Below are 26366 nucleotides of genomic sequence, written 5' to 3' on the forward strand. Positions count from 1 at the left end.
CAGAGGGAGGAGCCTGATCAAAGGCAGGAAGCTGGAAAGTATGGAGTAATATTTTCACACAAGGCCAAGAAGGGAGTAGTACAGCTTGTGTGAGGGAAATGGAAGAAGAGGAAAGAGGAGGGCAGGACCCAAGCCATGCAGGGATGGGCTGAGAAACCTGGATTTTATCCAGGGGGCAATAAGGATTTCTGGAAGGGTACTGGGCAATAAGGATTCCTGGAAGGGTACTGGGCAAGACAGTGATGGTGTGAGAGCTTTCCTTTGAGACTGATTGGGGGCGGGGGGCGGGCATCATAAGACAGTGAGCTGGAACAAGGCAGGCCAGATGTGCAGCCTCTGGGGATGACAGGTTGGGATGAGAGGGACACTTGACTCACCTCAGTTGTAGCTGATGGGGACCCAACAACCAGTTCCTCATTTAAGCTCCCCCTCCTTCCCCTCCACAATCCTGGCTGGCAGGGCGGCAGAAAGGACTAGGAAACTGGGAGAAAGTGTGCCTTCCTCCTAGAGCTGACTCTCTGGCCATGCTGGAGGAGCTCCCAAAACGTCCGGAAGTAGGAAGAGTGAGGACGTGCGTCTCCCTGCAGGAATCACACAATTCTATTTACTAAAAGCACCCAGCCCCATGCTGCAGAGCCTACACAGCCCCCCTTAGCACTTGTCAGGGTTAAGTACAGTCCGTAAATATCCATGTGGGAGATGTGGACGTTCAGATCTCTCACCTTGCTGGAACCTTCTGTCTTGCTCACCACTGTGGGCACAGTGCCTGACACACAGGAGGGACTTGTATCATCCCTAAGACTAGAGTTCAGGCAAGTCTCCAAGACTGTGCTATTTCTACAACAGCATGATTTCAACTTTTTTTTTAAACCATGACCCACAGTAACACAGATAATATATACTATGACTTCTCATTTGCATACATAACTGAACAAAAGCTTCGTGAAACAATACTTCATCTTACAAAGTAGGGTGGACTAGGATGTTTACCATTCTATTTACTTCACTTAAAAAAATATATATATATGGTCACTGCCCACTGGGTCATTCTCAACTCATAACAGGCAAAACACTGTACACTGGTGTGGCCTCTATGTACTTCCTTAAGTGGCATATATCTACGGGTGTTGAAAGCATTCCACGTCATGAAGCCACACCACAGGTCCAGAATTCTTAAGCTTCTGGGCCAAGTATGCTTTAATTCAGAAATTTTCAGATAATAAAAAGGTAATCCACCATATATGGCGTAGTTCATTAAAATCCCAGTACAGGGGGGAGGGGAGAGGAATAAGGGGAGCATTTCATAACTGAACACTTCAATATTCCAAGAGTGGAGGTAAAAATATCCACTCTAGCTAGGATAATTAAAAGTAATAAATCACAGCATTTCTAGTCAGGTTCAGGCATCAAATTCATGGAAAAAATATCTGGTTTTCAGAGCTTCTAGATTTTGTGACTGCAGATAATGGAATGTGATAGGCCTAAGAAGTGAAGTGAAGTGAAAGTTGCTCAGTCATGTCCAGCTCTTTTCAACCCCATGGACTGTCACCTGCCAGGCTCCTCTGTCCATGGGGATTCTCCAGGCAAGAATACTGGAGTGGGTTGCCATGCCCTTCTCCAGGGTATCTTTCCGACCCAGAGATCGAACCTGGGTCTCCTGCATCTCAAGCAGATTCTTTACCGCTGAGCCACCAGAGAAACCTCAGGCCTATAATAAGAGCTAATGTTTTATACAACAAGGATTTTCCTCACAAAGAGGTTAAGACTTGACTTGTGAGTGTAAGTCAATCTACAGATTTAAAAAAAATTTTTTAAGTATAGTTAATTTACAATGTTGTGTTAGTTTCTGGTATACAGCAGTGATTCAGTTATATGTATATATGTATATTCTTTTTCATATTTTTTCCATTATTATAGGATACTGAATATAGTTCCCTGTGCTATACAGTAGGATCTTCTTATCCATCTTATATATAGTAGTTTGCATCTGCTAATCCCAAACTCCCAATCCATCCCTCCCTCAGTCCCCCTCCCAATTGGCAACCACAGGTCTGTTCTATGTCTGATCCGCAGATGTTTTATCTGGCCTGAGTTGGCATAGAATGTTTGGTTTGTTTTTCTTTAAAAATTTTTATTTTGGGTTGCACTGGGTCCTCATCGCTGTGCAGGCTTTTTTCTAGTTATGGTAAGCAGGGTCTACTCTGTGCTGTGGTGTGCGGGCTTCTCATTGCAGTGGCTTCCCTTGTTATGGAGAACGGGCTCTAGGGCATGCAGGCCTCAGCAGGCCTCACAGACTCAGCCGCTTCATGGCATGTGAGCTCTTCCCAGACCAGGGATCGAACCCAGGTCGCCTACATTAGCAGGCAGATTCTTTACCAGTGAGACACAAGGAAAGGCCCGGCACAGAATGCTTTGACAGAAAATTCTTCTAAGTAATCCCAAACTCAAAAGCTGGGAGATTTCACCTAAAAATTCAATTTCCAGTTTCTGAAAAATCCTAGGATTTGGCCACATGGGGTCTGCATTCCCACAGAGCTAGTTTGTTGGAAGCCATTTCAAGCTCTCCACCCCTTAGATGGGATGATCCCTCTGAGAGGCCGCACAGTCCTCACCCAGACTCTTCTCTTCATTTCCTTATCGGCCTGGCCCTCAGACATCTGAAATTTGAGAACTCTATGGACAGTTTCCAAATCCCATTCTGTCCACATCTCATAAACTCTTAGACCTGGGAGGGAAGAAACTGGAGCCCTGAGGTGAAGCTCAAGGTCACCCACTCTGTCATAGTAACTTAAGGCAAATCATTACCAGACTGGAAAGTCTTAGGCCCTGGAGCCAGGGAGTCCTGCCTCTTCCTGGTGTGGGACCACGGCCACATCATTCACCCTTTTTGTGTGTCACTTTCTACATGTACAAAATAAAGCAGAAAAATAGCAACCCACAATCTCTTATCTACAATTCTAAAAACAAAAGGCTTAGAACCAGAACTTCATTCATAAATTGGTAGTCAAACTGAACCCAAATCGCCACAGGCTATGCATAGTCTTTATTCTCCTTCAGTGTGATTAACGCCTTTTCCAGCAGAAATATTCAATTTCCAAGAATTGCCCCAAATATCACTGGGGGTGTGGCCTAATTATGAAATACTGTTGTTTGGTTTGCGACTAGATGGACTGTAGCCCGCCAGGCTTCTCTGTCCATGGGGTTTCCCAGAAAAGAACCCTGGAGCGGGTTACCATTTCTTCCTCCTTCCCCACCCAGGGATTAAACTGGCATCTCTTGCATCCGCAGGCGGGTTCTTCACCACTGAGCCACCTGCGTGCCCCCGTGCTCAGTCGCGTCTGACTCTGCAACCCTAGGGACTGTAGCCTGCCAGGCTCCTCTGTCCATGAGATTCCCCAAGCAAGAATACCGCAGTGGCTTGCCATGCCCTCCTCCAGGGGATCTTCCCTACCCAGGGATAGAACTCGCGTCTCCTACGTCTCCTGAATTGGCAGGCAGATTCTTTACCGCTGAACCACTCACTGAGAAGCCTTGAGCCGCCTGGGAAGCCCCAGTTAAGAAATACGCACACTATTAACTTTCTAAAGTCTAGAAAATTCTGATGACGGGGTAGCTGCTGCGGAGATTACAAGAGAAAATGTGAGAACAGCACCTGGCACACAGATAGCGCTCAAATGAATGGTAAATATCTTGAATTCCTAAAGAACTCTCATTCATTCATCCCCCAAGATCCTGCCCAGCTCTGCCGAAGGCTTCAGGCAACTCACCACCTCCTTCAGTATCAGTTTTATCATCCAAATAAAATGAAATAGAATCGTTCCTCTCAGGGCGGCCGGTTAGCGTTGGAAAGCACTTTAGCAAGATGCGGTGGTGGTTTAGTCGCGTCCGATTCTTCGCGACCCCAAGAACTGAAGCCTGCCAGGGTTCTCTGTCCATGGGATTTTCCAGACAAGAATACTGGAGTGGGTTGCCATTCCCTTCTCCAGGGGATCTTCCCCATCCAGGGATCGAACCTGGGTCTCCTGCATTGTAAGCGGATTCTTTACCAACTGTGCTACCAGGGAAGCACGTTAGCAAGATCCTGATCCTTTACTCCGAACCAGCGTTCGAGGCTCCACCTAGATAACCACAGCCCAAAGCGACGCGCCCAGAGCCGAAATCGCCCCAGAAGCATTCCGTCATCCCTCGGGAAGGACCTTGCCCACAAGGCTCCAGAGTCTTCAGTGAGCCCAGCCCCGGTATATCCTCACCTCGAGACTGCAATCCACTGAATTAACAGACACGACGGGAGCCAGGCGGGAGGCGGAGACGCAACTGCTCTCACGCGCCTCCTCGTATCCACTTCCGGTGCCGGGCGAATATCTTCACGACTACTTCACCCAAGAGCCTCTGCGCCAGAGCCAGGACTGTTTCCCAGAGGGCTGTGCGAAGGCCTTCCCTTGTCTTCCCATCTCCACAGCCCCTTGTCTTTAGCCGGCCCGCTGAGCACGCTGGGAAATAGACTAGAAAAACAATCGGCCCCAGGTGGCATTTGGGTATTGTAGACAAGGTTTTGATAGGCAACCAAATCAGTCTTCTGCCTTTTCGAGAAGATTGAGAGGGTTTTCCATTTCTGAAGGAGACAGAGTGTCACCATGGAAACACATTTAGGAGGAAACAATTCCTGAGGGGACGCGCGATGGTAAGAGGAGGAGTTGAGGCGGGAGAAATGAGACTGTGACCTCTGATTGGCGGGAAAATGCCTCGGAATGCGCAATAGAACCAGAAAGCGTTCCACTAAAGGTGGAATAGGGTTGGGCGATGAGGGAATAATCCATCCCCCAGCCTTGAGTCAGCGGACTGGCCTGCCGCAAAGGTGCCTGGGAAATGGAGTTCCCAGGCAGTCACAGTCCACAGGCAGTCGGGAAGTCGGCATAGGCTGCGCGGGCGCAGTCCTCCCTCTGGCGAGAGGATGCGCGCGCAGCGCCTCCCGCCCTAGCGGAAGTTTCCGCAGGGCAACTGAGAAGGTGAGTCCCAGTTCCCCTGGAGGGTCAAGAGAGTCTGGCTGCAAATATCTGTCTGCCCACTCAGCTCGCCAAATCCAGAGGTGAGGGGAAGACGAGGCGGAGTAGGGGCCTAGCCACAGTTCGGTCGTGGTGCCTGTGACGTCAGCGCGACCCTTTGTGGGAGACTGAGCCCTCGGGAGCGGGGATCGCGGGTCAGGATGAGAGAATCTTCTGGCCTCCGAGATAACCTGTCAGCTGCAGCTGTCCGGTCTTGGTGGTGGGCGTGGATACAACGGAGACGGGCAAAGCTAATGGAGAGTGTGACGGAAGCCCCGCCTTGGTACTACGTCATCCGTGGTCCCTGCAAAGGGAGGGGCCGAGGCAAATCATTTCACTGTTACTCCTCCTGCCCGAAGGTGGAGTCTAGCCGTTAGCTCTTTTGCTGTGCTGCGTTTCAGGACCTGCCAGGAGGGATACAATACTTAACACACTCCATATGTTCAGTAAATATTGAACAAATCAATAAATAAAATGTATGAATGAATGATAAAGACTGACTTGAGTGTTGGAGCCTTGGTTTTGAGTCCTGAGCTAGCCAGATGACATTGAAATGGTGACTTCAGCCCTCGGATTCCTTTCTTCTATACATATTTATTGAGAGTTTACTATAGCTCTTTCCTTTTGTGACTTTTTAAAGTTTCTTACTTATTCGTTTATTAAGCTTGTGTTCCCCCACTAGAATGAGCTTTGTCAGGTCAGGAGCTGTTGGTTTCCTTTGCTGCTGTAGGAGTTCAGTGAAAAATTGAATAAATGAATGAACTTAGCATGTGTTGGTTGCATAGCCAATTCTCAATAAACATCAATCATTATTTTTTACTCCCACGTACAGCAAGCCTGAGTCAGCCTCTCCACGTTTATTCATTTACAGGACACAGTTAAGATGGAGTTTCCAGCCCAGTGAATCTGAGGGCCAGATCGTGACCCCATAAAGGTACCATCCCCTCGGACACATGCCCCTGAAAGCCTATTCCCCACCAGCAGCCTGTTCCTCTTCCATCTCTTGTGTGTTGCTTCTCTCAGACTTCATTCCCAGGAGGAAAGTTATCATGGGCATGGCAGTGGTTTCAAGGGCAAACACTAGAGTTTCATGAGTCTGCCCCAAGAGGAACTAGAGAGATCTGAGAGGCTCAGAGCTTAAGATATAGAAAGAGGAAAGGGAGGAATCGAAATATTAACAAATGAAAGATGATAACCAGTAACATAAAGGACTTTCCTGTTCTTTGCAGTTGATAGAAATGTATTCCACTTATGCCTCCAACCATTTTCAAATGTGAGCAGGCTCAGTAGTGTCTGACTCTTTGCAATCCCATGGACTTCAACCTGCCACGCTCCTCTGTCCATGGAATTTTCCAGGCAAGAATGCTGGAGCGGGTTACCGTTTCCTCCTCCAGGGATATTCCCAACTCTGGGAACAAACCCGCGTCTCATGTATCTCCTGCATTGGCAGGCAAATTCTTTACCACTAAGTCACCCAGGAAGCCACTCTGTCGAATAGAAACTGTTAAAAGCCCCATTTCACCATTGAGAAGACTGAGGCATAGAGAGGCTAAGTAACAGGCCCAGCAAAGAGCACATCTGGAATTCAAATCCAGGCAGCCTGGGACTAAAGCCTGGGACTGTAAGGACTCCTCTCCTTGCAATTGCAACAGAGACCAGCCTTTAAAGTGAATAAAGGAAAATGTTTTAATTGGATTGAGCCAGACACAGAAGGATAAGTACTCCATGATCCCACATATATGTGGAATCTAAAAAGAAATGTCAAACTCGTGGTAACAAAGTGGAATAGTGCTTGCCAGAAGCTGTGGGGGAAAAGGGATATTGATCAGAGGGTACAGACTTCCTATTGTAAGATGATTAAGTTCTGGAGACCTAATGTATAACATGGAAACTATAGTAAATAATAATGTGCATCAGCTGCTGCTAAGTTGCTTCAGTCGTGTCTGACTCTGTACGACCCCATAGATGGCAGCCCACCAGGCTCCCCCGTCCCTGGGATTCTCCAGGCAAGAACACTGGAGTGGGCTGCCATTTCCTTCTCCAATGCATGAAAGTGAAAAGTGAAAGTGAAGTTGCTCAGTTGTGTCCGACTCTTAGCGACCCCATGGATTGCAGCCTACCACGCTCCTCTGTCCATGGGATTTTCCAAGCAAGAGTACTGGAGTGGGGTGCCATTGCCTTCTCATATATATATATATAGGCTTCTCTGATAGCTCAGCGGGTAAAAATTTGCCTGTCAGTGCAGAAGACCCAAGAGACACAGGTTCAGTCCCTGGGGTGGGTTCAATCCCTGGGTCGGGAAGATCCCCTGGAGGAGGAGATGGCAGCCCACTCCAGTATTCTTGCCTGGGAAATCCCATGGGGAGAGGAGCCTGGTGGGCTGCAGTCTATGGACTCACAAAGAGTTGGACACAACTGAGCACACACACAGGCATATACTTATACACACAAGTTTTACACTTTAAATATAGACAGTTATTTGTCAAAGATAAATAAAAGTAAAAAGAAAAAAACCTTTGTCTTGCAAGGTTAAATGAAGTCATGAGCAAAAGTTTATTTTAACTTTGATTTTGATATCCCAGCTAATAACCCGGACTGTACACTAAGAACAAATAAAATAATTTTGCTTTTTTTCCTTTTGCTGTTTAAAATATATTCATTGAAAATGCCTGTTGTACTGTTATCCCTGTTGAGTTTCTCTACTTGTCTTATGAACTAGTTTCATCCTGCTCTCATGACCTGAGTTGTGTCCCACAAAAATTCGTTCACGGAAACCCTCAACCTGAGTATTTCAGAATGTGTCCATATTTGTAAATAGGGCCTTTAAAGAGGCAATTAAAATGAGGTCTTTAGGGTCGGCCTGCTATGGCCTAAATGTTTGTGTCCTCCCAAAGTTCATATGTTGAAATGCCCAATGTGATGGTTTTAGGAAGTGGGGCCTTTGGGAGGTAGTTAGGCCATGAAGGTGGAAAGTGAAAGTGAAGTCGCTCAGTCGTGTCCGACTCTTTGCGACCCCATGGACTGTAGCCTACCACGCTCCTCTGTCCATGGGATTTTCCAGGCAAGAGTACTGGAGTGGGGTGCCATTTCCTTCTCCAGAGGATCTTCCCACCCCAGGGATTGAACCTGGGTCTCTCACATTGTAGGCAGACGCTTTACCATCTGAGCCACCAGGGAAGTCCTGGAGAAGGTGGAGCTCTCATAAATGGAATTACTGCCCTTATAAGAGACCCAGAGAGCTTCCCAGCCCCTTCCTCCATATAAGGACACAGGGTGAAGTTGTCAGTCTGTAGCCCAGAAGAGGGCCTTTATCAGGACCTAACCACAGTGGCACCTTGATGTTGGGCTTCCCAGTCTCTAGAACTGTAAGAAGTAAGTTTCTATTGTTTGTAAGCCACCAGGCTATGGGCTTTTTTGTTTTGTTTAGTTTCGTTGGCAGTGTTGGGTCTTAGTTGAGGCATGCAGATTCTCTAGTGTGACTCATAGGCTCACTAGTTGCAGTGCTCAAGCTTGGTTGCTCCATGGCATGTGGGATCTTAGTTCCCCAACCAGGGATCAAACCCACATCCCCTTCATTGCAAGGCAGATTCTTAACCACTGGACCACCAGGGAAGTCCCATGTCTGCAATATTTATTATATTTATTACGATTATTATATTATTATAATATTGATCATAGCCATTTAAACAGACTAAGGTAGGCCCTAATCCAATATGATCAGTATCCTTATAAGAGGAGGAGATTAGAACACAGACAGAGGGACAAGCACGTGAGGACACAGTGAGAAGGTGGCCGTCAGCACGCCAAGGAGAGGTCTCCGAAGAGACCAAACGCTCATACCTCGATGTCAGGCTTCTGGCCTCCAAATTTGTGAGAAAATACATTCCTGTTGTTTAAACCATCTAGTCTGTGGGAGTGAGTTGTGGCTGCCCAAGCTAGTGAATATACGCTGTGTCCTCATTTGTCACAAGCGCTGTATGTGATTTTGGCTTTGATTTTTGTTTAAAGTATTAGGAAATACTCCAGAAATACACAAGGCTTAGAGTGTATCATAGTGACCATCCATTATCTGACTAAGTTAGTCAGGATACGGTGGACTATGCTGCAGTAACAAATAAACCCTGAAATCCTGGTGGTTTGTAGAAGAAAAGTTTATTTGCCAATCACAGGCTTGCAGTGTGGACCGGGCAGCTGCCCTTCATCTCGTACCTCTGCTGCCTCAGGGCCATCCCTGCAGAGGAAGGCTGGCAGAGGAGGTACTGGGGCCCCTAACTACCTTGGCCGGAAAATGACTTCTGCTCACACCGCATTGGCCAGAACTAGTCATGTGGCCCTAATCTCACTGTAAGGAACCCTGGGAATTGCAGGGGGAGTATGTGGCTCTCTGGTGAGCACTAACCATCTCTCCCATCCCCATCACGTGGTTCAAGAGGTGAGCGTCACAATTACAGTTGAAGACCCTCCATGCTTCCATGATTGGAGCAGTTCTCCTGCCCAATTTTATTGACCTCAGGGCGTTCTTGTACCTTTTGTGAGCTCTGTATTTTCACTCTGCATTTGTTCTACTTTGCACCTGCCCTGGGCCCTTGGGGAGAGACTGGACGCAGAGGGCAGGAACTCATTTTAGAAGTGGCCATTTTGTGGGAATTCCCTGGTGGTCCAGTTGTTATGATGCTGTGCTTCCACTGCAGGGAGCACAGGTTCGAGCCCCGGTCAGGGAACTAAGATCCAGCATGCCACAGGGTGTGGCCAGGAAAAAAAAAAAGGCTACTTTCTGAGAGGGTATTCCAGGTATGATAACTTTTCTTCCTTCTGCATTCTTGTCACCATGAGGAACTCAGGTGACTACTCGACAGCAATAGATTAAGTTTTTCAGCTTCCTGTCCCCCCCACCATTCTGTTTTGTAGCATGATCTGTCCAGACTGTGGCAAAGGTATTGAAGCAACATTCAAATTCTGCCCCTACTGCGGAAAACCTTTGCCTGCAGAGAAGCATGAGGGGTCCCAGTCCTTTGTCAAACCGTTTACATCATCCTCCCAAGGTAAGAACCGGGCCTTCGTGCTTCTCCCTGGAGGAGGGGTGATGTGTGTGTGCGCGTGCATCTAGGAAGAGGCCACAGACGCCTTTGCAGCTGGCCAGACCCCGTGTGGATACTAAAGCCCAGAGCTCAGGCTCACTCTCTCTACTCAGTCTCTCTCTACTCAGGTATCTTTAGCAGACTCACGACTCTAAACTAGACATTGACTCATTTCTGTCTCCAGCTTGACTCCTCCCCTGAAATCTATATCCATATAAATCAGACTGCCCGCTTGACATCTATTGGATGTCCCATACATGTCTCCACGTGCCCAGAACCAACCTTTTGATAGGCCTGCCGCCCCGTCTGCCCCTTCCAGAGATTTCTCCATCAAGGTAACAGCAACTCAGTTTGTCCAATTTCTCAGACCTTAGAGTCATCCTCCAGTTCTCTTTCTATCCCACCCCACAGCTGCAGCCCTCCAGCAGATCTCATCAGCTCTCCCTTTAAAAATCACGGCCGAATCAGACCACTTCCTCCCACCACCCTGGTCCATCTCACCCACACCAGTATTGTCGTAGAAGCTTTTTTCTCCCTGCTGTCCCTGCTTCTCCATCACCTGCGGTTCTCTTCAAGTGGCAGTCCAAAGGATCCTATTAAAACAAAGTCAGGGGACTTTCCTGCTGCTCCATTTCTTTCTCCAGAGGCTCTTCCTAACCCAGGGACCCAACCTGCATCTCCTGCACTTCAGACAGTCTTCTGTATCACAGGCAGATTCTTTACCGACTGAGCCACCAAGGAAGCCCTAAATATATTGTTTTACTCATTTATATTACTGTGCAGCTTTGAGCTCTGGAAGGAGAGGAGTTTATCCTGGTTTGTAAGCTCCGTTGATTGTGGTTTGTAACCCTGTTGTTTGCACAGCACCCAGGACCATGCCTGGCACAGATTTGGGTGCAGAGAAATCTTATTGATAATGAAGGAACAAAAACTAGTTAGAATTGATGAGGCAGAATTTTAAAGAACCAAATAAAATCTATGATAATAAAAATAAATATTGGGACTTCCTGGTGGTCCAGTGGCTAAGACTCTGTGTTCCCAGCACAGGGGGCCTAGATTCACTCCCTGATCAGGGAACTAGATCCCTTCTTGCAACTAAGACCCAGCACAACCAAATAAATAACATTATGGCAATCAGAAACTCATAGTATGGTTTAGGCTGTGGACTAGACACAGCTTAAGGGAGAATAGTGAATTGGAAGATAGATCTGAAGAGATTATGTAAAGGAGACCACACAGTGCTCTAGGATGTAAAAGGGGTTCCGACCCATGAAGAGAATAACTAAGAGGGAGAGTTTGCTTAGATTATTCAGGTGATGGAAGTAGAAGTTGGCTGTGAGGGTCAAAGGGAAAAGAGTGGTTGAATTTGATCTCAGGGTTTCTGGTCTAATGGTTCCTGGAAAGGACCTTTGTAACTGCAGTCTGCATTCGGGCTGCCTCTCTAGGCTCAAGGAGAAAGACGAACACCAGTTCTGAAACATCTTCCAAGAAAGTGAAATGGTGCAGCTATGCTGCCTCCCCCTCCTTACCCCTCCCCTCAGAAGGCAAGAGTTCTGGATCTGAAGACACCTTGAGTACCAGTGGGAAACCCAAAGGTGAGAGTTTCACTCAACCTGGCCTGACTCTCGGTGAGGGGAGAGGAGGGGCATCTGCCAGTGGGGCATCATGCCTCTGCTCAGGCCTGCATCCCCCTTGCTGGACCCTCCTCCCAGCATCCTCCCCCGCCGCCCTGCCTACAGGCTGCCCTTGCAGTCCATCTCTCCATGGCCGGAGCTGACCTCTCCCCTCCCTGCTCACAGCTCCCTGCCATCCCCACGGCTGCCTTTGCTTTATTCTGACCATCCTCCTGCAGGGCACCTGAGCAGATCCCCAACTCCCCGTAGCAGCCCTCAGACGACCAGACAGAGCCCTCAGACCCTGAAGCGAAGCCGGATGACCGCCTCACTGGAGGCTTTGCCAGTGGGGACGGTGCTGACAGACAAGAGTGGGCAGCACTGGAAGCTGAGATGCCTGCAGACCAGGGATGACCAGGGCATTCTCTATGAAGGTACACTGTGTGCACAGGCGGGCAGGTGCTGGGCTGGGTGGGCCGTCTTGGAGCCCAGGCAGAGGGGAGAGAACCCCTTTCTGAGAACAGAGATGAAAGTGTATCCCAGCAGCAGACCTGCCTCAAGGCAGCTTTCTCGTAGATTTGGGACTGCAGACGTAGTCACCTACAGCGTAGGTGCCTGCAGCTACCCGGCAGGTAGAGTAGGTAGGAGCAGGAGGGGGGGAGTCAGGCGACTGGGAGTGGTGGGGACTATGGCCAACCACAGAGCTTGTGCCTTGTGTAGAGGCTGCTCCTGTCCTCACACGGGAGTGCAAGCCCAGTGTGGCCGGGAGATAAGGACACTGATGACTGTTCTGTCCGCCCTGCAGAGATAGGATGGATGCATGCATGCTAAGTCGCTTCAGTTGTGTCTGACTCTTTGCAACCCTATGGAATGTAGCCCACCGACCTCCTCTGTCCATGGGCTTCTCCAGGCAAGAATACTGGAGTGGGTTGCCATGCCCTCCTCCAAGGGGTCTTTCTGACCCAGGGATTGAACTTGCGTCTCTTATGTCTCCTGCCCTGACAGGCGGATTCTTTACCACTAGCACCACCTGAGAAGCCCATCTCTGCCACCAGAGATAGGATGGACCCTGCCCCTGAACGTTGGTCGGAATCAGTGAATGAGAATATGAAGGGTTTATTGCTTGCATTATGATATGAGGTCGGGGGCAGGGAACAGCTCTACAAGAACAAGGACAAGCACCCAGCACAGGTTTTTATTGTGGTTAAGAGGTAAGGTGGGGGTGAGGAGTCTACATGAGCCAGAGCTTCGTGTGGTTTGAATTTCCACCATTAGCAAAAGAGGGAGCTCCAGGCTTTATCAGCAGAAGGGGAAGAAGCAGGGCCGAGCTTAAAAACTGTCAGTAGGTAAACAAACCCCCATGGACGGAGGAGCCTGGTGCGCTGCAGTCCATTGGAGAAGGAAATGGCAACCGACTCCAGTGTTCTTGCCTGGAGAATCCCAGGGGGAGCCTGGTGGGCTGCCGTCTATGGGGTCACACAGGGTCAGACACGATTGAAGCGACTTAGCAGCAGCAGCAGCATGTAAACAAAAAAATGCAGTCCGACACCTTGTTTCAATGAAGAAAAAAATAACTGCGCTGGAAATATTAGTCTTAATCAACCTGACATTTACCATGTACATACTCCAGACCCAGACCCTGTCTAAGTAAGAACTTTATGTGGTTTTGTGAGATTTTTTTTTTGCCTTTTAAAAAAATTGAGATAAAATTCATATAACATAAAATTCACCATTTTAAAGTCTACAATTTAGTGGGTTTTAGCAGATTCATGATGGTGTGCAACCATCACCGCCATCTAGTTCCAGAATGTTTCTGTCACCCCAAAAGGAAACCCTGTACCTCTAACAGTCACTCTCATCCCCTGGCAGCCACTAATCTACTTTATGTCTCTATGGATTTGCCTGTTCTGGACAATTCGGGCAAATGAAGTGATACACTGGGTGGCCTTTTGTGTCTGACTTCTCCTCAGCACGATGTTTTCAAGGTCCATCCCACACTGTCGCCTTTGTCAGAACTGCCTTTTGTTTTATGGCTGAATAAGATGTATCTGTGTCACATCTGGTTCTATTTATCGGTTGGTTTTAAGTGTGTCCACTTTGGGCCGTGATGAATAATGCTGCTGTGAACATGTGTGTGTATAGGTTTTCACATGGACATATGTTTGCTTCACATTAATCAGTTTAATTCTCACAACAGCTTCATGATGTCAGTATGGTCATCATCCCTGTTTTCTCGATGAGGAAAATGAAATCCAGAGGTGTTGATGACTAGCCCTGGCTCCAGAGAGCTTCCAAGTTGTCAGGAAAAGCCAGAAATTTGGATTTGGAGAGGAAACCTTGGACTTGGAAGTGCCAGGCAGACACTCGTGCAGGCAGTTCTGAGCCTCAGGTTGGTTGTCCTGCCATAGAGCCTGGGCGTTGGAGACAGACCCGGATAGAGCCGTGACTCGGCTCTGGTGCACCCAGTGAGCCTGGGCAAGCAGCTGTCCCTCAGCGTCCCCGGTGGAAAAGTGAGAGTGTCCTGCTCGCCTCCTGGGGCTGTTGACCCCAAAGCACTAGAAGGGACAGAGGCAGTGAGCTTGGAAAACTGTAAAGGGATCTTGTCAGGCAGAGGCAGAGTTAGGCGTGGAGGGACAGAAGGCACGGGCGAGAGAGAGGGGAGCGTGAAGGGACACTCGGGAGCTTGCACTCCCTGCCGGACACTGTTCTGGGCCACTTATTGCTCCTAGCCATGCTAGGGGGAGACACTCATGTTACCTCATCCTACCACTGGAGCACAGAGAGGGGAAGCCACTCACCCAAGGTCACATGGCCTCAAAGTGGCAGAACTGGGACTTGAACCTAGGTGTTCTGGCTTCATAAGCATTACACCACAAGACGGGGAGGGAGGGAGGGAAGAGGAGGGAATCTGAATGAGAAGGAGTGAGAAGAGGATAGAGGGAGTGTTACCAAAATCTTGACCCCCCTCTGTCCATCGATGCTGGATAAAAAAAATTACAGAGACAGGGTTTGAAGGAAATAGAAGAATTAGCTTTATCACAGCAGGCAAGCACTTCAAGAACTGCGCTCCCCTCTCTGGTGAATAGGGAGAGGTTTTATATCCCAGTGAAGATCTTACCTTTTTGTTTTTCTTTCTTTGCAAAATTTCAAAACGACTGCAGCTAACATCAGGCAGCTCAGCAGCCGGGCGTGGTGTCCCTGAAGTTATCAGCCCATGACCTTCTTTCTGAAATGCAGGCTGCTACAGAAAGTGTAGGAGGAGAGGGACGCTGGGTGCAGAGCGCGATCTGTGTGGGGTCAGGGTAATGAACCTCATGAAGGACAAGCCCAGCCACAGGTGTCTGTTAGTGGTGCCGCTCAACAGTAACCAAGATTGGCAGACCCGGCTGGAGGGAGAAAGATGGGGAGAGCCCCAGGGGGTGGGGAGGGAAGAGGGAGAAAGGCACACAAGGCAGGAGGCGTCTGAAGGCGGAAGCCACCCATGGCCTCACCCCAGCACCCGCAGTGGAAGGTCAGGCTCTGGGCCGCGTGTCTTCACCTTCGTGGCTCGGGTTGTTTGATGAAAAGAGCAAACCCCTTCCCAGCCTGCCAGTGTCATCATTTTCTGCAGATACCCACCTGGTGCCAGGCCCAGGTGCTGGCGTGGGCACAGTGGGGCGGGGGGCTGCGTGTGGATGTGCTTCAGGGCGGTGTTACCCCAGGATGGTGCCCCTGGCTTCAGCCAGTCTGCACCAGTCGGGAGGACGTAGTTGAAAACTGACAGTAAAACAACAGCAGCAACCAGAATGGTGATTTGTATTACAGCAGCCTCCACTCCCGGCCTCCTCTGGGTGCCCCCTGCTAAGTCCTTTATGTCTGTTAACTCACCAACTCGTCTTACTCCCGTCTTACTCCCGTAACAGCCCTGTGAGATGGCACTCTCTCTTTGTCAAACACTGAATTGTAACATCACCCTCCCTGGTCTCCCTGGCACAATTTGGGAGGACCAGTCTAGAGGCTTCTACATCCGTTTCTGCAGCTGCTCACTTCGGTGTGTGTGGAGAGCTGCTCCCTAGAAGCAGCTAGGATTCAAGTTCAGGCCCACCCTCCGGCTCTGTGCCTATACACGCCTTGTAGTCCCTTCCTGTGGCCGCTATCACAAATCACCACAATCTTAATGGCTGAAGACAGCACACATTTATTCTCTTCTGGTTGTGGAGGTCCCAAGTCTGAAATCGGTCTCACGGGGCTAAAGTTAAGACATGGGCAGAGGGACTTCCCGGTGGTCCAGGGGTTAAGACTCCAGGCTTCCATTGTCCGGGGCAGAGGTTCAGTCTCTGGTTGGGGAACTAAGATCCTGCATGCCTTGCGGCGTGGCCAAAAAAATAAAAAGATGTGGGCAGGGCTGGTCCTGCCAGAGGCTCCAGGGGAGAATCCGTTTCCTTGCCTGTTCAGCTCCTGGAGGCTGCCTGCGTTCCTCGGCTTGTGGCCCCTTCATCCTCAAAGCGCAACATCACCCCAGCCTCTGCTTCTGCCATCACATCGCCCTCTCCTCCTCTGTGGTCAGATCTCCCCTTGCCTCCCTCTAAGGACCCTTGTGATTACCCTGTGTGTGTGCGTGCTAAGTTGCTTCCGTCGTGTCCGACTCTGAGACTCCATGGACTATAGCCCGCCAGGCTCTTCTGTCCATGGGATTCTCCAGGCAAGGATACTGGAGTGGGTTGCCATCTCCTCCTCCAGGGGATCTTCCCGACCCAGGGATTGGACCCACATCTCCTGCATTGGCCAGCGGGGTCTTTACCCACTAGTGCCACCTGGAAAGCCCTTGATTACACCGGGGCCCCCCTGGATCCTCCGGGACAGCCCCACAGCACAAGGCCCTTAATTTACTCACACCTGCAAAGTGTGTGGTTCTAGAACCTCCACTTGCAGCCCCTTAACACACCCGTGTGTTTTTCCCAGCAGCATGCCTGAGCCTCTCCCTGGTCCTCAGTTTCAGCTGCTTTGGGGGGAATTGTTGCCTGTCTTTTCCATGGGTTCCCCCTGGGGTCCCTTAGAGCTCGTTTTAAGTATGCCGTTTACCCTCTTATAAATTAGGCCAGGGTTTCTAAGCCTCAGCACCCTTGGCGTTCACTGTGGGGACTGTCCTGTGCACAATAGGGTGTCTAGCAGCATCCTCGGCCTTTACCCACCAGCTGCCAGGAGCAGTAGTCCCCTGTCCTCCTCATGACAACTGGAACTGTCCCCAGACATTGACAGATGCCCACTGTGGGGGCAGAACCGCCCACCGTTGAGAACCACTGAGTCAGGCTGTCCCAGAGTACCTTCCAAAGACGGAGAGACCGTCGGCTAGTAATCCTCAGGTGGAATCACTGTTCTTTAAAAAAAAAAAACACGCACATTTGTTTATTTACTTGGGCTTCCCTGGTGGCTCAGTCAGTAAAGAATCTGCCTGCAATGCAGGAGACATGGGTTTAATCCCTGGGTCGGGCAGATCCCCTGGAGAAGGGAATGGCTGCCCACTCCAGTATTCTTGCCTGGTGAACTCCATGGACAAAGGAGCCTGGCAGGCTACAGTCCATGGGGTCGCAAAGAGTCGGACACGACTGAGCGACTTTCACTCACTCACTCACTTGGCTGCGTCAGGTCTTAGTCTTGCACATGGGCTTAGTTGCCCCACGGCATGTGGAATCCCGGTTCCCCACCCAGGTATCGAACCCGCGTCCCCTGCATTGGAAGGCGGATTCCCAACCCGGCTCACCTGCAAAATGGAGAGCTTTAATATTGACCTCACAGGGTTGTCGTTGGAGAGTTAAATGAGTAGAATAATGCAGACAGCAAGCAGCATATGAGTGCTGCCTGTTGTCATTCTGGTTTTTTTTTTGTTTTTGTTTTGGTGGGGTGGGATTGGGGGTTTTGGCCACACTGAGAGGCTTTCAAGATCTTAGTTCCACAACCAGGGATTGAATCCAGGCCCTCACAGTGGAAATACCGAGTCCTAGCCACTGGACCACCAGGGAATTCTCAGTTATTGTGGTTATGATGTATGCCAGCATGGCATTCTTGCTCCAAGTTCAAGGTCACCTGTCTCTTGGCGATCGGAGGCTCTCACCTGCCTGCCTGCCACACTCTTGTCTGCCTTTGGCACATGTAGGGACCTTCCATACATCCATCAGGGGTCTCCCAGGTCACAGCATCTGGAGCTCCAGGGGTTTACATCCAGGCTCTCCAGGGGCCTCGGCCACGTCCACTGCCCTTCCTGGGTCTCTGCTCGCTCCTGTCTGTAATGGGAGTTTCCCAGCTGGCTCTCCAGCTGTCGGCGGGAGGGATGGTTAGAAGAGTGGAGGAGAAAAGCCCTTTGTAATCTGCAGAGCAGCGCAGGGAAAATGTATTTAAATTGCCAGCTCTCCTACCTGCTTCCAAGTGTTGGGCACGTAGGATAACGCTTTCATCGAATGGTTGATTGAGTGGTACTTACCCTCAGACCTCGAGGTGACTCTGTGAGACAGATCCTGCTATTACGCCTACGAGGTGCCCCGGCCATTTCCTGGTTGCCCCTCGAAGATTCTCCCAGCCCCCTCCTCACAGGTGAGGAGGACCCCCTTTCCCCCGAGATCCAGCACCTTCCTAAGTTTCCCTCCTAAAGGCCAAGCTCAGGTCACCTTCGGCCTTGACTCAGTAAGCCCTGGTTCCCGCCCTGCTCCAGCCGGAGCTTCTTGTGGGCAAGCGTGGCTTCTCAGTCACTTTACCACCTCCCTGCCCTTTATTTCAGTGTCTTAGACGACCGCAGCCTGGGTGGTTAGGAAGGGTGGGGAAGACGAGAAAAAAGGATGATGCAGAGGGCCCCTGGGACCCTGGGCGATAGTTCAGTTCACAAACTCCAGAATGAACTGTGTCTCGGCCAAGGCCGCTCTGCCACTTACCAGCTGTGGGCCCTCAGCTGATGATATTAAAAGCTGCCACATATTGAGTGCTCCCGGCATGCCCAGACTGGTGCCGGGCTCTGAAGCTGGGAAGAGGGTCATTGAGTGGCTCATATGAAGGGTGAAGCTGGGACTTCCTTGGTGGTCCAGCGGCTAAGACTCCCAAGGCAGGGGGCCCGGGTTCCATCCCTGGTCAGAGAACTAGATCCCACGTGCTGCAGCTAAGAGCTGGCATAGCCAAATAAATAAACATTAAAAAAAAAAAAAGTGACACTGAGGGATTCCCTGGCGGCCCAGTGGTTAGGACTCTGCACTCACTGCTGAGGGCCCAGGTTCAGTCCCTGGTCGGGGAACTAAGATCTCACAAGCCATGCAGCACAGCCAGGAAGAAAGGAAGCTGGCTGCGATTCCTGCTCAGTGGCACCACTGTTGTTCCTGCCCTCTGAACCGTTGCATCCACTCTCCGGGGTGAGCTTCATTGCTCCTGCTTTACTGACGTGGAGCAGAGAGGCCCAGGGGGTGAGCCTGGGTGACACCAAGTCACACAGAGCTGACGGAGGGCCTGGGCTTGGCCCAGATCTGCCTGGCACAGAGCCTCCCGTGTCACGTGGCCTCTCTAAGCTTCAGCTGTCTGGTCTCATCCGTGAAGTGGGAACACGGAACAGTTCTCAGAGCTTTCTGAGATACTCTTCCCAGGTTGTAATCCTCAAATTTGGCTTGGATAAAATTTTTCTGTTTCTTTTTTTAAAAAAAAGAATGAGAACGTCCCCAGTGGTCCACTGGTTAAAACTGCGCTTCCAATGGATGGGACGTGGGTTCTATCCCTGGCACTAAGATCGCACATGCCGCAGAGCAGCTGAGCCTGCATACTGAAACTAAGACCCAGTGCAGCCTATATATATATATTTAATATAGCTAATGACAATCACCATAATTTTATGGTAGTAGATTCTTGTTTGATCCCTGGGCCAGAAAGATCCCCTGGAGGAGGAAATGGCAACCCGCTCCAGTATCCTTGCCTAAAAAACCCCATGGACAGAGGAGCCTGGCGGGCCACAGTCCATGGGGTCGCAGAAGAGTTGGAGGCGACTGAGCGACTGAGCACACAGACCTTCCCTGGGCTGTCACGAGCCGTAAAGGAAACAATGTGTGCAAAGTGCACACCTGGCACAGGACAGAAGCCTTGCAGGGTCTGTAATTAAGCACAAAGGGCCGAGCTCGAAGAATGTTTACGAGGAAGTGCCCCAGGGGAGATCGACACCTAAAGATGGGAAGGGAAGGAAGTGGGGACGAAGCGGGAGAAACGGGTAGGGGGGGCCTCAGCTGGAGCTCTGGGCTTTGGAGCAGAAGTGGTCCTTCAGTATGGTTCTGTGCTAGGCCACCACCACTGGGCCTTCCTATCCCATACCCACCCCCCACCCCCCCACCCCCCCCCCGCCCCCCACCCCCCCACCCCCCCCCCGCCCCCGCCATCAGCCTTTGCATACCGGCCGCCCTGGCACTTGGAGCTCAGGGGATCCCTGAGGGGCTGAAGGATGCTGCAGGAGCCCTCCCCCAAGGGGAGGGAGCTTATATAGTGGTAAAAGACAGGAATAATGAATAGTATCCCCTGACCTGAGAAGGAACCTTGAGATTTAAAAAAGAGAAAAACGAAGTGGAGGGACTTTCCTATGGGTCCAGTGGTTAAGATAGCCACCTTCCAATGCAGGGGATGCGGGTTCAATCTCTGGTCTGGGAACTAAGATCGCATAAGTTCCCACGTGCTGCGGGGCAGCTAAGCCTGCAACTTCCGAGCCCACACACCACAACTAGAGAGTGTGAGTGTGGCAACTGAGACCCAGCACCGCCAAAAAAAACAAGGAACATAAAGTACAGTTATGAAGATTATCGTGGGTAACTTACATATGGATAGGATTCAGTGGTCAGCAATCCAGAAGCATTTGCAACTGCGCTGTGTTTTGCCAGAGGGGTGCAGAGGGATTTAAAAGGGACGAAGCTAAAGATAGAATCCGGCTACTGAGGGAGAAGCACGTCTAAGCCAACAGGAACCAGGGGGTTCCTCCCCCAGGGATCTCATGACCATTATTCCTCATGAACCATTAACCATCTGTGTCAGCAGAAGGTGTTCTTCCAGTTTTCAGAGGAAGGCAACAGTTAATGAGTAACGCAGCTGGTTTGGGTACACTCCTCATAAGCAAAAGCTCAGTGGCTAAGAAAGGGGAGGGGGCAGAAGAGTGGGCCTAAGATGGCCCTGACAAGATGGAGTCAGTGTGGTTCAGCCACACACCCGTATATGCAGACACATGCATACAGCGGCTGAGTCAGGGGCTTCAGGACCACCCCCCAGGCTCAGTGATTCGCTAGGGGAACCCACAAGTGTGCACAGCTGTGTATTAGAGAAAGAGGTAGAAAGAAAGAAGCTGTTTGAAAATGAGAAGGTTCGGGTCTCTTGACCCCGTGGGAACTCATTAACCACAACTGCTGCTCATTACTCGGAGGACAGTGACCCTCATCTTCCCTGCAGATGATAACCTCGCTCATTTTGTCCATCCACAGCTGAGTCTGACTCCACCACTGGCAGCGAGTCAAGTCCCCAGAAACAAAGATTCTCACTTAAACTAGTGAGTGGGCCCAGGTGGGGTGGGCAGCCCTGAGGGGAGCGGAGGGGAGGGCTGGGCTGGGCTGGGCTGGACGGGCCAAAGAGCACAGCCTTGGCCAGCAGGGAGCAGTGGGGCCTTGGGCGGGGCACACCTTCCTCTGGCCTCGGGCTCTCCGACACGGAGCCCCCAGAGGCTGCAGTCAGGTCCCCAAGACCTGACTCGGATGTTTTCTGGCCGTGTGATCTTCACAAGCACCCAAAAACTGGGACAGCTAGTTCAGGTGCCCTCCCTTGGATCTAGATGGAGGGCCTGTGAGTGATTTGGAGTGAGGGCTCCGGAGCCAGACTCACAGATGAGTAATAGCACCTACTTGCTGAGAGCTTGTTCTGTGCCCAACCCTGGTTCATAATCAAACCTTTAGGATAGTCACCGTGTGCCCCCATTTAACAGATGAGAAAATAAAATCTTGGTCACTTGCCCAGGGGCACCAGTGGGCAAGTTGCTTTGTTCACTGCTGTATCACCAATACCCAAAAGAATACTAGGCACATAATAGGTGCTTTATAGAAAGAATGAATGAATGTCAGAGCTGGGATTTGAATTCAGCTCTCTTTGATCCTGTGCTCTTAAGAACCCAGCTTTACTAGTTGTATTTAATTAAAGTATTTGGGTTGACTGCTTGGGAAAAGTGACCCAATGTTAGTAATGGCTTACACAAAAATAATATTTTATTGCTCTTTCACTTAAAAGTCTGGGGCTGTGGCCCAGGGCTGACATGGTGGTTCCATAAACAAGGGGTTAGTTTCCTTCTCTCTTGTTGCTCCAAACTTCAACCTATAATCATCTCATGGGCTGAAATGGCTGCTCCAGCTCCTGCCATCTCATCTGCATTCCAGCCAGCTGGAACAGGAGAAGAGAAGGGAGAGCCTGCCCTAGCCCTTTAAGAGCATAACCTGAAAGTTGCCCATCTCTCTTCTGCTCACATCCCCATTGGCCAGAACTTGATTGTGTGGCCATTCCTCGCTGCAAGGGAGACTGCAAAAATGTAGTGTTTAGCTGAAGGGCCTGTATCTAGGGAAAACTTGTGGATCCTGTCGTAAAAGAAAAAGAACCTAAGCAGTAACTCAAAGTCTCTGATACGTGGTCACATGAAGCAACCTAGGGTGTTGCTGGCATTACCCTGGGATGACCCACGGCCAGTGATAATCTGGGAGCCCTTGCCTGTGAGATTCCAGCGTGACAGCCTTTTCCCCTCCCCTCCCCAACTAGGATGCCAAGGATGGGCGCTTGTTCAATGAACAGAACTTCTTCCAGCGGGCTGCCAAGCCTTTGCAAGGTATTCCTCAGGGAAGTGGGCAGGTGGGGTGAGTTTGGCGGTACCAGCTTGGTCAGAACAACTGGCTCTATAATCTGAAGGTTTGGGAAGGGTGGGGGTGAAATTCAAGGCCCGGGTTTGCTCCCGTCACCCTTCGGGCCTCAGGGGACAGGCAACAGACATGGCCTGAGGCTGGCTCATCGTCCCAGCTCTTGAGAGCCGAGTATTACATTTTCAAAAATACTGTAAGCCAGTTATTAAAACACAGCCGTCATAAACTAACTGTACCAGAGACTTCCCTCGTGGTCCAGAGGTGAAGACCACTCCCAGTGGACGGGGCCCAGGTTCAGTCCCTGGTCAGGAAGCTAGATCCCACAGGCCAGGAAGCTAGATCCCGCAGGCCACATCTAAGAGTTTGAATGCTGCACTTCAACTCAGAATTCCCATGCCGCAACTAAGACCTGGCACAGCCAAATAAATAATTAATTATATCCATTTACAATCAGGTTAAGAACAAGAGTGGGCTTCCCTGGTGACTCAGTGGTAAAGAATCCGCCTGCCAATGCAGGAGACACAGGTTTGATCCCTGACCCAGGAGGATCGCCCACGCTGCAGAGCATCTAAGCCCATGCACCACCACTGCTGAGCCTGTGCTCTACAGCCCGGGAACCGCAACTACTGAAGCCCGCACCGTAGAGCCCGTGCTCCACATCAGACAGGAGCCCCAGCTCGCCACAACTAGAGCAAAGACCTCACAGCAACCAAGATCCCACACAGCCAGAAATAAAATGTAAAAAAGAGAGGAGCAAGGGTAATAAGCACTCGAAGCTTATCGCTTCCTTATTATTTGTCTACATTTTCCATTACCTGTCATCTATAATCTGTGCTTTTTTTTGGCCAGACTGTGTGGCATGTAGGATCTTAGTTCCCTGACCGGGAATTGAACTGGACCCTGGCAGTGAATGCACGGAGCCCTAACCACTGGACCACCAGGGAAGTCCCTATTATCTATCCCTTGAAGTTGCTTCCATTCACTGTATCCGTGTGTTGGAAATACCATATAAGGGCATGCTACTGCCTCTCACCCCAACTCTCTATCTTCGGTGATACCACATTGGTAGCTTGTAACTGGCTGTACTGGGAAACATTTACACCACGAAAGTCCACAAACATAAATCAGGGCTATTTTTTTTCCTGAACAACCAATTATTAAACTTTCATCCGCACACTGCTCCATGTCTACCATCCAGCTGAGCTCCTGAAAGGTGGTCAGACATCTAGTGACACAGTGACCAGTTTACACTTTTCCCGATCTCATTAGCTCTGTGTGAGAATTCATGGGTTACACGGTCACTCTTCCCCACTCCATTCACTCCAGACTTGTCAGTGCTTTCTCAAAACCACCTTCACACCCGCCGTCATTCCCCCCTAGCCCTCACCCACCCAGAGAAACAGTGTCTCTAACCAGGAGACCCAGGGTCTGGCCGGGACTCAGGTGCGTTCTGCTTCAAGTCTCAGAATGGGCTGTGGTCTGCAGTGGGTGTGGGGCCAGGTGGGCCCTGACCTCTCTGGCCCCTACCTCCCGCAGTGAACCAGTGGAAGAAGCTGTACTCAGTCCCCCAGCTGGCCATCCCCACCTGCGTCGGTTTCGGCGTTCACCAGGACAAGTACAGGTGAGTCACTTCACCTGGCACTCGCTTTGCTGGCTGCTTCCTGTCTCTCTGTCTCATGCCCAGGTGTGGCTGGGACCCTAGAGCCACTGGCCAGTTAGTCGCTTCCTTCCTCCCTCCCGCAGCTTTGAGCCAGACCTATCCCCCACCCATCCAACCCTTCATCTCACCCTGGACTGGGACCTGGTAGTCCCCAGCCAGAGTCCCTCCTTGGTGAATGATACTCTGTCCCCGCCCCGGTCCTCTCTCCCACCTCCTGGGACGCCCGTGTCTTCCAGGTTCTTGGTGTTTCCCACCCTGGGGAGGAGCCTTCAGTCGATCCTGGATGACTTCCCAAAGCACGTGATGTCGGTGAGGTCTGTGTTCCAGATGGCCTGCCGGCTGGTAGGTACTGGAGGGTCTCAGGCTCCCATCCAGGGCATGCTGCCCTGGGTCCTAGTTTATCAGTCTGTTTGCCCTTTGACACATTCAGCCCGCATCTGCCCCTGCTGGGCACTGGGGCATGCAGGGTGACTGGCACAGCTGAACCCCAGACCATTAGAACCAGAGTGATAAGTATTGCCATGAGGGATGTTCAGGAGGCTGTGGGAGTTTGAGGAAGGGTCCCAGCCTAAATTGAGGGGTTTGGTTGTGCTTCCTGGTGGAGTTTATTTCTAAGCCAAGAGTGGAGAATAGCAAGGTGCTGGGTAGAATGGGAGTGGAAATGCATGGGGAGAGCGTTCTAGCCCAAGGAAGTAGCTTAGGCAAAGGCTCGTGTGGGGGAGAGCGCACAGGACATCTGTCATTCATTCCTTCCTCCATCCATCCTTCCATGAAATATTTATGCTGTCCCTGCTGAGTGTCAGATACCGTCCCAGGGCCTGGGAGTGCAGTGCGGGGCAGCACAGACATGGTTTCTATGTTTGCTGGGACAGGGTGAGTTTAAGCCACAGTTGCACCAATAGTGAAAGTGCTCTGGAGAGAAGTGTCCCCATGCTGTGACGGAGAAGAGGACCTAACTTAAACTGCTGGAGGGGGGACTTCCCTGGGGGTCCAGTGGCTAAGGCTCCTCCCTCCCAACGCAGGGGCCCCCCCGGGTTCAATCCCTGCTCCAGGAACTAGATCCCACATATTGCAACTAAGAGTTCGCATGCCGCAACTAAAGACCCCGCATGTGACAACGAAGATCCCATTTGCCACACGTGAGACCCGGAACAGCCAGATACACACACAGTGACTCCCCTGGTAGCACAGTGGCTAAGACGCTGTCTGCCAGCGCGGGGGACGTGAGTTCGATCCTGGTCCGGGAAGATCCCAGATGCCATGCAGGGCAGCTAAGCCCGTGCACCGAAGCTACTGAGCCCATGCTGTAGAGCCTGTGCGCCTCAACAAGAGAAGCTACCGCAGTGAGAAGCCTGGGCACTGCAGCAAGGAGTAGCCCTCAGCTGCCACAAGTAGAGAAAGCCCTCATACAGTGGTGAAGACCCAGGGCAGCCAAAGATAAATAAAAATAAATTAAATGAGAAATATAAATAAACAGCTGGCGGGATGGGTCCCAAAGGTATGACATGCAGTGTTTGCCGTGTGATGTGTCGAGGGTGAAAGGCAGGAGCTGCGGTTGGTGTGGAGGCTCAGCAGTGACCAGAGGACCCAGGGCCTTGAACACCAAGCTGAGGGGCAGGGACCCCTGTCCCGAGGGCACCGGGAACCCACGTGAGGACTGAGGACAGGGGAGGGGCAGCGTCAGTTCTGGGTGTAGAAGGACCCCGTGGGCCACGTGGGGATGGCTGGGGAGGGTACAGTGGAGGCTGAGTGAGGTGGGCAGGAGAGAGGACCAGGCCTGAGGAGGAGCTGGGCTGTGGGGACGGAGTGTTTGTGGAAGCAGCAGAATGGGTTGGGCAGTTAAGCCTTGGAGTCAAGGGGGTTGCAGTCAAGATACGGCGAGCACCTGGGGGTTCAATATATGCAATCAGAGCTCAGTGGAAAAGTCAGGGCTAGAAATAAAAATACAAAGTGCTCAACTAAATGTATTTCTGCTTCTTTGAACAAATAAGAAAACCTCTTTGGTATATATGAGTGTGAGTTGGTTTTTTTTTGCAAGGGTCAATAAGTAACCAACTGTTTCCCCTCCAGAGATTTTGATCAACTAAGAAATAATGGGTTGGTCA

The 26366-nt window shown here is 50.7% G+C and overlaps 2 protein-coding genes across 11 annotated transcripts in view; one reads left to right on the plus strand and one right to left on the minus strand.

Moving 5' to 3' along the window:
* ZNF473 (zinc finger protein 473) overlaps nucleotides 1–4401 on the minus strand; it is a 31669-nt gene extending 27268 nt beyond the window's left edge. For 5 of the 6 annotated variants that reach the window (XM_070387254.1, XM_070387252.1, XM_070387253.1 and 2 more), the window contains exons 1-2: nucleotides 4251–4401; nucleotides 378–581 (exon numbers count right to left, since the gene is read on the minus strand). The gene's annotated coding sequence lies outside the window, so the exon portion shown is untranslated. The remainder of the gene's footprint in view (nucleotides 1–377; nucleotides 582–4250) is intronic. The other variant, XM_070387251.1, reaches the window with a different exon arrangement.
* A 136-nt stretch (nucleotides 4402–4537) lies between these two features.
* The window catches only part of VRK3 (VRK serine/threonine kinase 3), a 34825-nt gene continuing 12996 nt past the window's right edge, over nucleotides 4538–26366 (plus strand). Inside the window, exons 1-9 of one of the 5 annotated variants that reach the window (XM_070387258.1) lie at nucleotides 4538–4681; nucleotides 5914–5976; nucleotides 9951–10084; nucleotides 11542–11715; nucleotides 11973–12167; nucleotides 21192–21256; nucleotides 22504–22570; nucleotides 24138–24222; nucleotides 24498–24603. In XM_070387258.1, the coding sequence (XP_070243359.1) occupies nucleotides 9952–10084; nucleotides 11542–11715; nucleotides 11973–12167; nucleotides 21192–21256; nucleotides 22504–22570; nucleotides 24138–24222; nucleotides 24498–24603 (825 nt within the window). In that variant the 5' untranslated portion in view covers nucleotides 4538–4681; nucleotides 5914–5976; nucleotide 9951. Of the gene's footprint in view, nucleotides 4682–4727; nucleotides 5087–5913; nucleotides 5977–9950; nucleotides 10085–11541; nucleotides 11716–11972; nucleotides 12168–21191; nucleotides 21257–22503; nucleotides 22571–24137; nucleotides 24223–24497; nucleotides 24604–26366 lie in introns of those variants that run through there. The other 4 variants (XM_070387260.1, XM_070387257.1, XM_070387261.1 and 1 more) reach the window with 4 other exon arrangements.

The sequence above is a fragment of the Bos mutus genome, chromosome 18 (assembly GCF_027580195.1).
Source record: "Bos mutus isolate GX-2022 chromosome 18, NWIPB_WYAK_1.1, whole genome shotgun sequence".
In the NCBI taxonomy this organism is placed as follows: Eukaryota; Metazoa; Chordata; class Mammalia; order Artiodactyla; family Bovidae; genus Bos; species Bos mutus.